Source organism: Ambystoma mexicanum, chromosome 11 (genome assembly GCF_040938575.1).
Source record: "Ambystoma mexicanum isolate Mex_15411 chromosome 11, UKY_AmexF1_1, whole genome shotgun sequence".
Taxonomy (NCBI): domain Eukaryota; kingdom Metazoa; phylum Chordata; class Amphibia; order Caudata; family Ambystomatidae; genus Ambystoma; species Ambystoma mexicanum.
The window spans coordinates 974,840,704-974,858,457 of record NC_090934.1 but is presented as its reverse complement, the minus strand read 5'-3'; the positions used below and the strand labels follow the sequence as shown (position 1 = coordinate 974,858,457).

Below are 17,754 nucleotides of genomic sequence, written 5' to 3'. Positions count from 1 at the left end.
ATGAAATGTAAAGTGACAGGTAAGCTCCAATCCCTTCTCCCCGTCACAAGTTGCCCAAGTCAAGCATGTAAGGGCCGGATTCCCATTGCGCTTCTTAGTAGAATCTTTTTGGCTCTTTTTTTCTTTTTTTAAACAAACACAACCACGGTTATATAAGAATATATGTACCCAGGAAAGATAATTTTCTGGATATTATCTTCAATTAGAATGGCTGTGTGAATATTGCCTTGGCTGGCGTCACCCGCTGAATTAATTATGCATTAGGCGAGTAGATTTAAAAGAAAAGATCTAAGAACCATATGTTTTTGCAGAATCCTTGTGTTTTAGATAGATTGTGAAGAGCAGGGTTGTCAATTATAAACACCCATCCTTTATTGCGGCTTGGTTAGGGGATGCAAATCATTTTAATGTTCCTTTTCCCTTTTCAGGTTGTGGCAAATAACCAATGCATTCCTTACAGAGGACATGGATTCATTGTAGCCAAATAGCTGTTCCAATGCTTCTAAAACACGCTGATTGACAATTTGGTGGTGATATAAAATTCAAGCCTAGCTTAATCCCAGAGCACAGGTGAGACTGATTTCTGAAGGGGCGGATTTCTGCTAGGTTTTACAAAGATGCGAAGTGTGATTATCCTGTGTGATGATTTTGGTTAGGTTGATGCAGGTGTGCAAATTGAGCATCTTTCCCCTATTTTTACATCTGGCTTAAAGCAGCAAAAAAGATTGCATCTCAAAAACATGAATGGGCAGTGGAGTGATAACATGCAGTCATCTGATGAAAGGAGAATGTACTCCCATATTTGTATGTTTTCCAGTGTTCCTGCCAGAAAGAATCCATGTGGCACGGTTGGAAGGCATTACTCCCTTTGCAATAGCGAGCTATCTCCTCAGCACCACCAGGCCCATCCATTCACTGCCCCCAAGCCTAACCCTAATCCGCAACCCACGAGAATCTAAGCAGGGAACCAGGTACATTATTGGACATGCAGGCGTGTGAGGCACGTTTTCTGTTTGAGCCACAGTGAAATATCAGCGAAAGTAATTATAACGTATAATTACTTTCACCGATATTTCACTGTGGCTCAAACAGAAAACGTGCCTCAAACGCCTGCATGTCCAATAATGTACCTGGGTCTGTGTCTGTGGCCATTTTATGGTGGAAAGGTTTGGCAGTACAGAACTGGAAAGCCAAAAAGCCTTTATCAACATTCTGTGTCATTTGACATGCACAAAATAAAAGACAACACCAGAGCTACTGCAATGCACCGCACAGGTCTACTCCAAGACCTGGAACACAAATCTGCACTTGTCATGACTATATTCCCCAAAGTGCACTCTGATGGTCCAATGAAAGACCTTGAATCATCTGAATATATAAATTTCAGCACCACATATAACACAATACACTGTGCTCGTCCAATGGAAGATGTGGGACAAGAATATGTACTTTTAAGCAATTCTGATGCTGTAATGTTGAACACCACCCAGTTGAACATTACATCCTACAATGAATAGTACAGGTCCAGTGAAAGGCTTGGCACTTTTTGGCCTCTTCAAAGCTGCCCACATTCCCCACCATCAGACATTCAAAAGCAGCACAAAAACACCATGTGCTCACACACCCTTCAGCAAGAACTTTCACACAGTAATATAGCCACTGTGACGAATTGCCGGATTACATCACTTCTCCCCAGGGGGTAGCCTTTCCTTGTGAGGCTAGGGAGGGGAAACCGCTTTGCGATACTCTCCCTAGGGGTAGAGGTAAGTGGGACCTTACCGGGAGAGACTCCCACACACCGTCCTCTGCCCCCTGGTGACAAGGGCTCCATACCAATGAGGAACTCCCTTCCCAACTCACTCAGAAACCCAAAAATGTAAACCCTGTTTGGAGAAAACAAAGAATCCTTATACATCTACTAATGTGATGTTTCATGTGATGACAAGTACCTGCTTGGTACTGAGATGAAGAAAACCAATAGAGTCATAACGACGATGACTTAAGACACAGAAGAAGGACTTCCACGTGAGGCTGGGGAAGCAAGAGAGTAGTGTCATAAAAGTGGGAGGAGTGAGAAAATATCAGAGAGATACTTGGGAGTTTTAAACCAGCGGTGTGAGGGACGCTGGTGAGCACGGGGAAAGGCTTTTCTTCCCAAGCTGGAAAGGAGCTACAAAAAACAGGTATCCAGTAATAAAAATCGCAGCAAAAATGTTGCAGGAAAAAAAAAATTGCGGTTTGATCCGGTATAGGTGTACCCCATTATACCCGGAGGTTGCAGGGGTGTACCCACCTCCTCAAAGGGTATAACGGGTCTGGGGGTTGCGGGGGTGTCCCCTGCATCCTTTGCATGATTGGGGCGACAAAACCACAGCATTTTTGCCACGATATTTAGTAAACACAGCCATTTTTGCAGCGATTTTAGGACATGGAACCAAAAAACAGGCATCCGAGTCACTCTGTTCAAGGGGCAGGCTTGTGAGAGCCTGCATAGCTGACTAGTCCCTGCAGGGACACACGAGGAAGGCTGGAAAGGAGCAGAAGACAGGCGCCAGAGACACGCTGTTCGAAGGGCAGGCAAGTGAGAGCCTGAAACAGCTGACTCTAGTTCCAGGAGAGACGCACGAAAAAGGCAGAGACAGGGCAGGCTAGAGAGTCTCTATGGAGCTCACATCACTTCCAGGAAGGATGCACAGAGAGGGGGTGGTGGCTGGACCAGGGAGAGAGAGGAACCCCTAACCAAAGCCAAGACCACTCGTCCGGAAGCACGCTAGAAGGTGCTGGAAGAGGAAAGTGCACCGAGTGCAAGAGCCATCCTGACAGGGAGAGAAACGAAGAAGAACGCCGACCAGGTTACGATGCCCCATTACAAGGAAGCTAACGGTGAGAGCGGGAGACGCGGGGAGAGAGGCGGTTATAACGATTGGCATAGTCATAATCGTCACAGTGAGGCAAGGGTTTTCAAAGAGATTGAGAAACATCTCGGGGCAACATACACTGGTGCCAGTGAGATAGAAATAGAGAAGAAGAGTGGAAATAATTACTGGGCTCATTGTACTCGTCCCGGTAAGATACAACCTAAGAAGAAGAGTGGGAAACTTAACTGGGTTCACCATCCAAATCCTCACCTGTTACGCTCACCTGGATTCGACAGGGGCGTCGAACGAAGCTGGACTGCTGAGGTCTCCACCAGTGTGACTCGTAGCGAAGTGATGATCGACTGCACTTGCCCACTCAGTTTCGTCTGCCTGCCCCGCACGAATATTTTCCTAAAAGCAGTAAAGGGGATTAGCCACCCGTGGTAGAGAGGTTACACTAACACTATTTTCCCTGAAAACATCCAGTATTCCCCCTTCACAAAGTCTCACCTTATTGTTTGGAAGGTTGGACTCTCCATCCTGCGTGGAGTGCAGGGGCGCGTAGAAGTTCAGTTACTTCACTGATCCAAAGGTATTTGGCAGAGTTCCAGACAACAATGACTGAGGTAAGTAGTGTGTAAACCGAATGTAGAGTTCTTTTAGAGTTCAAATGTCTGTTAATTCACTCTTGCTGCTTTCATACCTTTTCCCTTGCAGCGTGATCCAAGGAGCGAGTTCGCCTCGATGGATGAAGGTAGTCAGTTTGTACCAATCACTGTCTAGTAAGTAATATTGTTCCAAATGTCATTAACCAATAGTTCTCTATCTTCTTTGCAGGTGCGGCGCCTTGCCGAAAATGTCTAACATAGGATGGTGACCAGCGCCGCCTCGAGCGGTAAAATTCCGAGTAAGTATCTTGCGGTAAGTAACAGAATGTCTTTGGCGGAACTCCGCTCACCTTTTGTTTGTTCTCGTCTTTTCAGATGCTGATGTTTCGGGCGGCGAATCAACAGGGTGCTGCGCCGGGTCGTGGAGATGCTCCGAAGACAGGTGAGTATGGTGCGGCGCTGCAGCTGGCAATGCGACGCAGTTTATTTTAATGTCTTTTTCCTTTATCCACAGGTGCGGCTGCTCCAGGAAAAGATGATGACCAAATGGACATCTCCTTGTTCTAACCTTCTCCTCTTCTTTCCTTTTCTCTAGGATCGGCTTCGGACACAAGACGGGTGTGGCTGTAGACTGGATGCTGGACTGCAGACACGGTGAGCGTTACGCTGCTAAGATGCAGAATAACGTGAAGCGTGTGCTGCTCTTCGGGCGTGGTTTAAATAGCATCAAAAAAGTAGTTCCCAGGTAAGAAGTTCCAGTACCACACCCAAGCAGCAAAATAGTTCCTAAAGGAAAGTAGTACCTTCATGGCCTCATGATGGCCTGTACATGAGTTCTTTGCAGGATGACCTGCATAGTTTAAAGTTGGCAATATGAGCCTGGCGCCTATGGCGCCAAGACTGAACTCATATAGCCCCTAAGCGGGGTTTTGGGAATTCCTGTGTCTTCTTGGGTGCCTGTCCCCTGGACAGATGGACCTGTTCCGGATGTCTGGGGGCAGGCATCGTGACATCACCCAGGGAAAGACAAGCTACTAAAAAAAGAGTGAGAATCACTACGGGGCACATCATACTCGTCCGAGTAAGAGACCAAGTAGCGAGAAGTGTGAAAATCCTTACTGGGGCCAGCATACTCGTTCCAGTGAGAAACCAAATAGTGAGAAGAGTGAGAATCATTATCCTGATGTAGTTGTTTAGTATTAGTGGTAGGTCAGAGCAGCCTAGTTTTGGATGTACAACAGACTTTACTTTGTACTTCACTACTGACGAAAAGCACCCTAGTTAGTTGCTTTAGGAAGGGAAACCCATGGAGCTTGGGGAAAGTGAGGCATTTTCTTATCCTTTTCAAAAAATGTTTCTTGAGAATGGCAGCCTCTAGTCGATTTCCTTCTTCTGACCCTCCACACCACCTAACAGAGATTTGAAGAGGACATCAGGGAGATTAAGAGAGAAAATCAGGGAGATAACAAATGTCTGAAAGATTTGACGACAACGTAGGTAGAGTGGCTGGGAATGTCTCCACGATTTGTAAAACATCTCAGAGTAAACAGCAGTGAAATGTGCAGAGAGCATTAACAGAGGTCTCAAGGTTGCCTGTTCCATGCCCAAGTCGGTCATCTATGCCATGCATTTTTCTTTGCATTGTGGGACTTCTAGTACAGAATATAATGCAACAAAAAAACAAGGACTACATGATCTACTCACATAAGGGACAGAGAAACCATATTATTTTGTTCATTTACTGAGTATGAACGTAGCTTCAGGAAGCAACAGAGTGCTGTGCAGTGGTAAGAAAACTTGTGAGAACTTCACGAAAAAGATTTGGGACATTTTGTGGTGCGGGTCATTTGTGCCGAGTTACACTGTGCAAATGTACTTCTTTGTAGTTGGGGTGCTCCGTATGTTGCTTTGACTTTCATTTCTACTTGTACCACTGACCACCAGTCACTTGCAATCTGTCAAAATAAAACACCCACTAACCTCCCTGCAGCACTTTAGCAAAATAAGTGCTCCAGAATTGGACACTACAACAGGGCATTTGCACAAATATACACACAACAAGAAGCATCTGTGAAATTTGCAAGGAACATCAGTGAGATTTGGAGGCCAAATTTAAGAGATTTGCCTTAAACACTATGGAGGACTATTGCCAGACAACTGTGAAACCTGAAGTGAACAATACTGATAGTTGGTGAACATAATAGACTTGGACGAAGAAAAAGGGATAGGTGGCGAGAACATCACAAAGATTTAAAAGGAACTTCTATAATATTTAGAGTGAACATCAGGGGGAGGTTATGGTTAAATCATGGAGATTTTGATCAGGTATATTTCGAAAGGCACACTAGGGAGAATTGGAAGGAATATTAAGAAGGTAAGATGGTAAGCTATCAGTAAGCTGAATGTTTGCTGCTGGCATGTATATGTGACCCGAGGTCAGGCTTTTATCCTCTCGCGTTTGATATAATTTAATACAATTTACTAAGCCACCCTGCTATGCACAGCAAACAAAATGGAAAATTGGACGAGGAAAGACTGTACATAACATTATTTGGCTTTGACATGAGGCAGTTTCGGCAGAACATCAGGAAGATTTTGAGGGAATGGCATTAACATTTGCTAGCAACATCAGGGAGATTTTAAGGGAATGGGAGTGACATTTACTGAGACCATCAGGGAAATTCGGAAGGAATTTCATGAAAACCAGGAAGGAATTTTGCAGAGATATGGCAAACATCGCAGGGAGCAATGGGGAGATTCGGTACTCAGAATGCTGTTTTAGGTCATTCCTAATGTTGGACATGGTTCATTCTGGTAGACACAGGCGTGTATTAGGAGTTAGCTCTAATTTTCTTTCTTTCACCCTTACCTGTTATCTCTTCTCACAACTGTCCACACCAGCCACCTGCAATTAAGTGCTCACACACCTTCCCCTGAAGCATTACAGCAGCATTTTCACTCAAACGTAGGACACAGAGCAGTAAGACTTTACATGCTGTGAAGTTGTTTCCTATTGGGTTCTGGGTACTGACAGTATAGTGGTCATATGTGCCCTTCAACAGCGCAAGCTAGAGGATGCTGGACCTGATGTAGTTAAATGTGGGATCCCGGACCACCCTTGCAGTATTCCAGGGTGAGTTGGGGAACCATCATACAAACTCACTCAGACCCCACTGATGTCTATGGGAGGATCTTCAGCCTTAGGACCTAGCAGGTTACTACTATCTGTCCTCCGTCAATTCCAGAGATGTTTTCCCTTCAGATCACAAAGTCTGTGATATGGGAGCAAACGGCAGACCTGCCCCAGAATCCAAGCTGAAATGAATAAATATATGAATATAGTAAGGATTTAAAAAGTTACCCTCATGTGGCCAGTCAAATATGATTCCTGATGGTAAATCTGGTACATTGTGTTCTCAAGCAGCATTGCTGGAGAAACCTGAAGTCACAAGCTGTGTTTAGAACATGCAAACAAAGCCATCATTTCAGCTCAGTGTGACTGACGGATGCAGTTACTTTACTTTATTACATTTATATTGCGCAACCATAGACCCATGGGTGTGAGGGCGCAGACAAGACAGATAAAAGACATGGAATGACCGGGATATCCCCAAGTGTCGCCAGAACAGGGAACAAGCAGCGCTAAGTGATTCGAAGTCTACTATTTAAAAAGGAACCTTTTGAGACCCTTCTTGAAGTTACTCAGGGCTACGGAGCTTCTCAGCTGATCTGGTAGGGCGTTCCAGAGTGCCGGAGCCACAAAGGCGCCCCATTGTGCTTTTTTAGTCTTGAATTTGGGCTGGTGAAGCAGGTTCTGGTTATTTGAACGAAGATTTCTAAGGCAGGGTTTTATTCCCATGTACCTTTGTAGGTAGGTGGGCATAATGCCCTTGAGACATTTAAAGGTGAAAACCATGAGTCTGAAGGATATTCGCGACTCCACGGGCAGCCAGTGCAGTGCTCGATGTGCCTCAGATACATGTGCCCTATAGGTAAGTCCAGATACCACTCTAACCGCTCCATTTTGAACCACCTGGAGACGGTTAATGGTCTTTTTGCTAGAACCTGCTAGTAAGCTGCAGCAATAATCTAATTTGGACCCTATGATAGCTCGAGCGATATATGCATTAGGCTGAGAAATAAATGGTTGCAGGTGGGTCAACAGTTTAATGTAGTAGGTGGCAGAAGACACAGTACTGGCCACATAAGACTTCATGTTGAGCGATTGGTCCAGAACCACTCCCAAAATCTTTACCTTGGGGAGAGTGGGGATTTGAGCATCTCCCAGCTGAAAATATTTGTAAGCTGGGTCAAGTTTGGCTAAAATGCTATCAGATCCCACCACCATAAGTTCCGTCTTTCCACGGTTGAGTGTGAGATTGTTCAGCATCATCCATTGTTCAATGATGGTAAATATGCGGTTAAGTTCTCTTTCGTCCTTGTCATGCTGGCCCGTATGAGGGATGATACATTGTGTATCATCTGCATAGTTAGAGAAAAGTATGCCCTCCTGGACCAGGTGGGCAAAGAAAGGGGCCATGACGATATTATAAATGCACGGTGACAAGGTAGCTCCTTGTGGCACTCCAAAAAGTATCTGAATTGCCGGTGCTTTTGCATTGTTGGCACATACCCTGCTGGATCTGTTAGATAAGAAGGAGAGAAGCCAATTAGTGGCGGCCCGCGAACAATTAGCTGCCGACATGAGCCTATTTCGACAAGGTCGAATGCTGCCGATTGGTCCAAAGAGATTAGGAGAGAGATCTTCTGAGTATCCAATCTCTGGAGCAGTTGTGACTTAAGATCCAGTAGAGAGGTCTCTGTGCCGAAGCCTTGTCTGAACCCTGACTGGAAAGGGTTGAGAATAGGGTAGGAATTAAGGTGTTGAGCCATTTGGATATAGGCAACCCAATCCAATATCTTTAATAAAAAAGGGGTATTGGTTATCGGCCTATAGTTAGTGGGTACGTTCTGATCCAAGTTGGTTTTTTTTAATAATGGAGTGACCCAAGCTTGCTTCATATCATCTGGAACCTTACAATTCCGAAGTGAGGCATTGACGAATTTGCCTATGGCCTGTACCAGAGTCGGGGGACATGTTTTGATAATAGTAGAGGCACATGGGTCCCCTGTGCAATTGGTTGCTTTAAGTTTATTGATAATGGATGCTAACTCCTCTGATATGGGTACGAAGTCAAAGATGGGGATGTCTGGATCCCTAGTAAAAGTATTGCCAACTATATGAGTGCCCTGTGTGTCAAATGCACTTTTTTTGTGGCTATTGATTCCCGAATACCATCCAGTTTATTTACCATGGCATTCTGGATATCCAGGCACCAATCGTCATTTTGAGTGATCGAAGATGCTACAGGTTCTGGGACAACCTCTTGTTCTTTCAGAATTTTAAATAGTTCCCTAGAATTACAACATGAGTCAATACTGTCCGTGGGACTCATGCAGATACTCTGTCCCTATGATTGTCTAGCTATTACAATGAACCCACTCGGGAGACACAAAGTGTGATTTCTCCCACAACAAAAGCTTTCCAGAGCAAAAGCCTTCCTTGGGAACTTGCTGCCTCCAACTGTACACGCTGCCAAACCAGAGGCCGATGGCAAGAAACAACAAAACTCACTACTGCTTCCAGAGGGAAAGGAGAACAGCTCCCACATAGCCACAATTTGAAATTCATATGGCCACTGGGCTTAAAAATAACCTAAGGGCCATGCTTTCTCTGTCACAGGGTGATTGCACGTAGGCTGCACCTGCCAACTCTGCTATGGCAGTGTGCCATCTGAACACTGCCTGACAGTTCCAGTAACTTGCCTGGCATAAGTGCTTCTGTCAGACGAATTACCATCTCTGGGACTTTGTTAGCCACAGGAGTCCAGAATTGGGCAGTGACTCATATCACAAAATAGAGACATTTGTTACATCTTAAATTCGTGGGAGTAGGCGAAGACATATGATGGGCAATATAATATGTTGCACAGATGATTGAGCAAAATCTATAAAAACAATTTCAAACATAATACCTGAAGGTTGTATGGTGCAATAACTGCAATATCACGTGCTTTAACGCCCGCTTCCACTAAAGCCTGGAGATGCAAACCAACAAGCCGCACTTCACCTGCAAGAGAGAGAAATTGCACTTATGAATGAAAACATATTTGACAACTTCAATAATCAAAGGAATGCAGATATGGTTTGCTTCTATAAAGAACCATTTTCTCTTGAGATTGTGTTGCACCCAAAAACTTCTAGAATGATGGCCTACTGAATAACCAAAGAGCAGAAATTGCTTTGCGACTATCAATTTTGACAAAGACTACTGATTCTTTTTTTGTTTGTTCTCTTTTGTGTTGCTAGATTACGCCACTGTTTAACACAGGCACATTTGCGGTGGAATACAGTACTTATTTTTTAATAACAAGAGTCCTTCCGGAAACCTTGTGACACGACAGACAGCTGTTCATTGAGAAAGAGGTGCAGCTGCCCTTGCTTGCCGCACACAGGGTGTGCGACCCTGAATGTACTCCTCCCACATCTTTGGCTCATCCGCTTTCAGTGTGCTTACACTCCTCCTGCAGATATCCAAAGTTGCCTGAAAATACACGCATTTCTGCCTGATTATTTGCAAGTCTCTGTGGTTCCTTTAAAGTAGACCCCTAACTGGCTGCAGCGGTGAATGGACAGAGCAAATGTACGAAGACATTGCTGTAACTGGCGGCATGACAACATCGGTTCTGCTTAACACCGGTTTGCTTGAACAGCTGTGGAAAATGTATGAATTGATTATTGGTTTGTTATCTGGGAGACCTTTTCTTTAGAACAGAGCTAAAAGCTGTACATGAATACAGTTACAGTCAAAGATGGAGAATTGCAACCAGACTCATCAGTGAAGTGTCAAGTGTCCATCTTCTAAATAAATTAGCATTGTTTAGAACTTTCCAATGAAATTGAAACAAGATTTTAAAATTCTGTTTAAAAAATGACAAAGGTGTAGCAGGGTGGGGCGTGTGCTCCAAGGAAGTTTGCCATGGTAGGGATCGAAATTAATATCGGAAAAGCAGGAGCAAACAGCAGCTCCTGGGTCTCCAGCAATTGTATCACATCCTTTCAACACCCGTTTTAACGACGGGTGTTTTGCTGTGGGGTATTTTCTGAAAAACCTGAAATGTTATTAAATAACGTGCTGGGGGGGGAGGGGATGAACACTTTCGTTTTTTTGAAAAAACCCTGCAGCAAAACACCCATCGCTAAAACGGGTGTTGATGAAAGGACATAGAACCCCAGCAATAACCCATGACAGGAGTTATGTGAGAAACCAGAGGGTATCTCACCCGCTAGGCCCCAGGCATCGATTTCTCTCAGGTGGCCAGGGCACGGCCATCGCCTTTGGATCCGGACCATGGGGGTGGACCAGTGCGGGAAGATCACCAAGGAGAGGGTTCTTCGGGAAGTGGGGGGTGAGGCAGCCGATGGTGAGACGCGGCATTCACCCTTTTTCTGTTAAAGTAACCCATCTCGTGCTCTGAAACACCTGTGTATGAGCGCAATATAAATAAAATATCATATCATATATCCTATTTTTTAGGATTCTCCAAGTTCCCAACCCCCCCACCCTTTTGACACAAACACTGGGCCGAGGAAGAGGGTGACTAAGAGCAGCAAGACAAACCATCCTACATCGTACTGGACATGTCCCATTAATCGGGTCAAGAGAAGTCAGGCACTTGACTTCAAGTGCATACACCGGATACCAATTAGTTCTCGTCACACGGCTAAAAGGCAGAATCTACAGACAATCTGAGCAAGGCAGAAGACGAGGTTGTTGCTGCCGACAGGCCGCGAAAAACACACAAAGAAGGCTGCATTGTGTTTCAAGGACGCCAGGGGCCCTCCCGGGTGAACGCCAGAGTTGGGGAGGCGAGGCCAAGCCTGTGGTACTATACGCGAGTCCTGAATTGGAAATCGTAAAACCAAGAAAAACGCACACAGCCCGTGAGTTATCAAGCGACCTGAGAGATCGGTGTGTTAAAGAAAGTTTGAAGTGGCACCATTATATCTCAAGTGAAGGCTGCACGCGTGTGTATGAGACGCGAAGAAAGGCAGACTTGTGAATGAACTTTGAAGTAAGGACAGCTGAGAAATCAGAGTCGTCCGGCCAAAAGGAAGCAGCCCACTCGAAAGTCCCAATGAAAGGTGTGTTGCTTGTAACGATTAAGCGAATGAACTGCCAAAACAAAGTAAGCCAAGATTAACTCCTAGAGAAGGGGAGAGTGAAAGTTGAACCTTGTTCTGTTAGTCTAAGTGGTCCTGCAGAGGTCTGTAAAGAAGACACACATTAAAATGTCTTTCGACACCCGAAAGTGGCCTGAGCCCGGCAGAGGGAGACCTGAGTGTTATAAGCTTGGGGAAGGGAGCCCCCTCGCATGCTTTGTGGAGGTCTGAGCCCGACAGAGGGGGACCTATATGTGAACTTTGTTGTGAAAGGTATGAGCCCGACAGATGGGGAACCTACATGAATATTTTGTTGAAACATTATTTAGAAGTCTAGAACAATAGACTTTAACATGGAAGGCCAGACGGGCCTCAACCCATATTTTGGGACTGTTTATTGTGTTGAAAATCCAAGTCAGAGTGCGTCATCCTGCCTAGAGGGACTGCTTTACTCTGTGTGGTCCAACGTGGGGGGAAGGGCTGATTCAGCAACATTTATTCTTTTGAACACCGATTTTTCCTTTACATGCCTTTCTCCTTTACACACTTTTTTGTACAAGAGATAGGGCAGGTGTAGCCCCTTCTTTTTTCCCTGGCCCAGTCCAGCACAGTGTTATAAATACTTCGGGACAGGAACTGACTAACCGACACCACCCGACCATCCCAGACCAGCTGCTCTGGTGGGGTGCTAAGCAAACTACAAATAGAAGGGTTAATACAGGAGATGGGCCACACCCTGAGTTCCTTGATAGTTAATGGACACAGACACCAGAGTGAATTTTTATAGAGACCCCAACAGGGTCCCTCTTTATTAAGCATAACCTTAGAAGACCCTAGGATTCCCCCGGCGTGAGCTCCATCTAAGCGGGGTCCAGCTACAATAGCTCACCCTTCCTTGGAGGGTTCCCAGGGACCCTAAGGATGAGCTTGCTGCAACCAATCCCCTTCCTAAACTCAGGTACCACCCACTTGGAGAGTGAGGCCAGAGGATGGCCTCTGTGGGTGGTCCCTGTAAAGACTGGAGGGGGTGTTTGTACTCCTGCTCTCTATATGGAAGAGGAGAGGCACAGAGGACCCCAGCCAAGATTCTCTATAAGGTAGCGCTGGTCGAGCAATCAAGGCCTAGCTTCTCAGGAGGTGGTGCAGGCTGGTTCTTAAGTACAGTGTAGTCCCCAAGTCCCCACAAAGGAATGGCCACACACTGTATTAGTTAAAACACAGTCTTTATATTATTAATATTCAAGGTTATGTACACTATCACAATAACTCACTTTGTGCTCAGAAAATCTACAATGGTAAATATATACAGTTCTAAAGTGATACCACAATTATTATCAGATCTCATTAAAGTGCATTAACTAAACTCTGGTCAAATGTTACACAGATCAAGGAAAAAAAGTAACCAACAATAGATCTAAGAGGAAAGCAGTTGGTTAGAGCAATAGGCACAATACTGGCCCTTACCACTGGACACAGTTCAGTGTGGAGATCCCCCCCCCACCTGGGCAACCTGTAGAATAAATATATACCACAAGCCCAGTCCATATATTGTTTACAGAAGTCTTTCCAATAGCTCAGCAACCCCAAAGTACCTGGTGTTAACGAGTTCCTCATCTGGAAGTCGACAGCCCTTCTTGAGTGCACTCCCTTTAAGGCAGGAGCCACGGGTCGTCGAACGTCCGGCGAGAGGAAGGGTGAACTACGGCGGTGAAGTGGCAGCTTTGTTCCTGGCGGTGCTCATCGACCACGGAGCGTAGACGTCCTGCAAGAGAGAGGCATGCGGGGCACCTCGGTGAGAATAGTTCTGGACCGCAAAGAGTTTGAAGCACTGTGGCTCAGCAAGGGCGTCGAGTCGTAGGCGCCTCTGTGGTCGTCGGGTGGCGGTAAACCCACCGGTGGATGTTCCTCGGCACGTCGTCGGCGTCAACTTTCTCCGGTTAGAAAAAGTGGTTGACGGCGCGGACGAGAATGTCCTTGGATGAAATGAAGTTCTTAGGCAAACAGGAGCGCTGCGGCACTGGTCAGCGACGGCGGCCGTTGACGGTGATGGACAACAGCTCGGGCGCTTCTCTCTGGGATTCCGCGGCAGTCCCTTTCTCTGTCTACCAGGGAGCTTTGGCAAAGATCAGCTGGTGCACGATGGTCCCTCGTAGCTCAGGAAGAGGGCACCTTACCAGGTCCTCTCTGGGTCAGTCCTTGGAGACACAGCAGCTTTCAGATTGATGAAGAAGGGCAACAGCAATTCTTCTCTTCCGGCAGGGCTTCAAGGTCAAGCTTCAGTTTCACTCCAGAAACTCTTCAGCTTCTGAACACGAATTCTAGCAGTGAGAGGCCCCCAGATATACTAGAAGGGCATTCATGCAGGCAGGCAGCCAACCAGGTGCATAGTGCATTCAGGCCACTCACTTCTCTCCAGGCACTCACAACAAGTTATGTGTATTGGGACAAGTACCCAGCCATTCAACACTCCACACTGCATTCATACCAGTTTCTGGCAGGGCTGTCTCAGTCATTGTATCAAACACCAGATACTAGACATCCACAACACAGAATGCGTATTCGTCACACACTCCATTCACCCAGGTGTCACCCACAGGGTGCACCCACGACATACAGTCATTGAGAAGGCTCCAGCCAGTCTGGCCTGGACTTCACAACAACACCATATATGGAACTCCCATCCAACTGCCAGTCAGGGGGAAGGGACAGAGTCAGGGCTTCCCAGGACTTTGGAAAAACAAGGTAACGGGCAATAGAAAGCAAGAGGCCACAGGGGCCATCTTGTTTCCCATTAGGAATCAACTGATTCCAATGGCAGGGCCTGGGTATCCCAAAATGGAGGATACTCCGAGCACCTATCAAATTCAGCATGGAGCTGCCACCAGCCCATACCCTGCTCTGTGGGCCACACACAGGTGCCCAAAATCATACACTAGGAGCACAGGGTTGTACCCCCAACCATGGGTGCCATAAGGGTATCCCATGGGTCTGTTCACCAAAACCAAAAGAGAGCTGTCCCACATGAACTCCTGTGCGGAAAACACAACAGAACACAAGATAAAAGGCAGTAATGGACAAGGATACGGATGCCCTGTCCCTCCGATGCATTTCCAGCATCACAGTCCCATCTTGCAAGGCTTGGGCAGGCTGCCAATCTATGCTACCACCTCACGCCAGGGTGCCTCCCTTCTACCCCAAATTAATAACCATGGCCATCTACATAATATCCTATCTATCCTTTCTTAGTAGTTTCCCTACTTAACATTCCTCTAATACCTCAACTCTCCATTTCCCCATACTTAACATTTACCCTACATAACATTGATCCCATATACACATAACTACTCATACACACACACACACACATATATATATATATATATATATATATATATATATATATATATATAATACATTACTCACCGTAATCATATTTCTGATGCTTGTATCTGCTTAGATTCACATGCTGTGCATAGGCCGACATCTAGTGGAAGCTGCAGAGTATTACAGTTTGTTTTTCGAAACTCAGAAATGGGCGTCGACACAGGGCGTGCCAGTAATACTATCCCTAGTGTGACGTCCACTGTACCCATGATCCCTCACGTGTCCAGGACCCTCAGATTGTATTTTTTCTGACATGAGGTAGCATGAGGAGTAGCACGAGTACAGATAATCCAAGCAGATAGATAGATAAGACTACAAGCATCCATGCGCCTTCTCTCAGAGGGGAGGAAGGGTGGGTTGCATGTGAATCTAAGCAGATACAAGCATCAGAAATATGATTACAGTGAGTAATGTATCCCTTCTGAGGCTTGTGGAATCTGCTTAGATCACATGCTGTGCATAGATTAGCGAGCAGTGTTAGAAGAAGGAGGTGGGATGTGAGAAGGGTCATGAGCAAATAAATGTCTTAGAACCGCTTGTCCCACTTGAGTATCTGTCTTGGAATGGGTGTCAATGCAGCAGTACTGAGTAAAAGTGTGAATAGAGCTCCAAGTAGCTGCCTTGTAAATGGTGTCAAGGGGTACATTTGCAATGAAAGCCAGAGTGGCCCCAATGCCTCTTGTAGAGTGGGCTCTTGGCGTGAAAGGCAAAGTTTTTCCAGAAAGGGAGTAACACAGCTGGACACAGTTAACAATCCACTTAGAGATGGCACCTTTAGAGACACGATCTCCCTTCTTTGCCTGTAGCTACGGAGACAAACAGTTGGTCTGTTTTCCTTAGCGGTCTGGTTTTGTTTACTTAGTATAGGACCGCCCTACGCACGTCTAGGGTGTGTAGTTTCACCTCAGCCGAGCTGTGTGGGTCTTGGAAGAAAGCCGGAAGCTCGATGGACTGGTTCACATGGAATTTAGAAATAAACTTAGGTGAGAACCTAGGGTGTGTACGTAAAACCAGTTTATCTTTATGAACCGTAAAGAAAGGATCCTGCACTGACAGAGCCTGAATTTCACTGACCCTTCTTATAGGTGTAATTGCTACCAAGAAGGCCATCTTATAAGTCAGGTGTTTGAGACTGCTTTTACGCATGGGCTCGAATGGGGGGCCCATGAGTTTAGATAGCACGACGTTAAGGTCCCATCCTGGTGGTGGGTTTGAAATTGGAGGGTGAAGTCTCTTTACTCCTTCCATGAAGGCTTTAACCACTGGTTCTTTCCACCACACCTTGTTATGGGAGGTGGTGTATGCTGCCAGGTGTATCTTTAGTGGGTTAAAAACCAACCTTGCGTCCAGCAGGTGGAGCATGTATGTGACAATTGTGGAAGGAGTGCAATCAACTGGGTTGATTTGCTTGTTCTGGCACCAGATAACAAATCTTTTCCATTTGTCAAAGTAGCAGTGCCTCGTGTTTGGCTTCCTAGATTCTTTTAGGATGTCCATACATCTCTGCGGCAAATTGAGATGTCCAAACTCTATGACTTCAGGAGCCATGCTGCCAGGTTCATTGAGTTGGGTTGAGGATGCATTTTCTGACCCTGGTGCTGGGACAGTAGGTTGTACCAGCCCGGGAGTTTGATGGGTTCGCACACCGCTAGTCTGCGTAAGTGTGGGAACCACGGTTGTCTCGCCCACATGGGAGCAACTAGGATGAGCGTCATCGATTCTCTGTTCATCTTGTTGACCACCTTCCTGATCAGGGGTTTTGGTGGAAAAGCATAGGCAAACATCCCTGACCAGTTCATCCACAGGGCGTTCCCCTGGGAGCCTGGTTGGGGGAACCTGGATGCGAATCCTGGGCACTGTCTGTTTTCGCTTGTGGCGAATAGGTCTATAGTGGGGAAACCCCACTGAGAGAAGATATCTTCTACGATTTCTCTGTGTAGACACCATTAGTGTTCCTCTGGGAGGAGATCTCTGCTCAAAGCGTCCGCCAGGGAATTGATATCCCCTGGAACATGTTGAGATGACAGGAAGATGTTCCGTCCGAGTGCCCATATCAAAATTTTCTGGGCAAGCTTGGACAGATTTGGCGAACGAGTCCCTCCTTGCTTGTTCCGGTAAAACATGGCTGTAGTGCTGTCCGTCCGGATCTGCACTGACAGGTTCAACAGGTAGGGCTCGAACACTTGAAGCGCTCTGACTACTGCCAGAAGCTCTAGCAGGTTGATATGATTCTTGGCCACTGAGTAAGACCAGAGACCCTGAGCTGTGTGGTGGAGATGGTGTGCTCCCCACCCTGACAGGCATGCGTCCGTTGTGACTACCGCCTGTATCTCGGGATCGTAAAAGGGTTTTCCCCTGGACAGATTTTCTCTTGTCCACCAGTGAAGGCTTTGTACAAGTGTTGGCGAAATGACCACTAGATCGTCCCACTGACCACTTGCCTGAGACCACTGTTTCGCCAACCATTCTTGCATGGGACGCATGCAAAGGCGCGCACGCGGGACCAAGTAAATACATGACACCATCATGCCCAGCAAACGCATTGCTTTGCGTACCGTTATTTGGCAACTGGCCTGATATTGCGGAATTTGCAGCAGTGTATTCCGAATTCTTTCCTCTGATGGAAAGGCCAACCCCTCTTGTGTGTTTAGGACAGCTCCTAGGAACTGTTTGGAGGTGCT

The 17,754-nt window shown here is 46.2% G+C and overlaps 1 protein-coding gene across 1 annotated transcript in view; it reads right to left on the bottom strand.

Moving 5' to 3' along the window:
* The window catches only part of IGHMBP2 (immunoglobulin mu DNA binding protein 2), a 530,708-nt gene that overhangs the window by 98,557 nt on the left and 414,397 nt on the right, over nt 1–17,754 (bottom strand). The window contains exon 11 of the mRNA XM_069624129.1: nt 9,502–9,596. Within this exon, the coding sequence (XP_069480230.1) occupies nt 9,502–9,596 (95 nt within the window). The remainder of the gene's footprint in view (nt 1–9,501; nt 9,597–17,754) is intronic.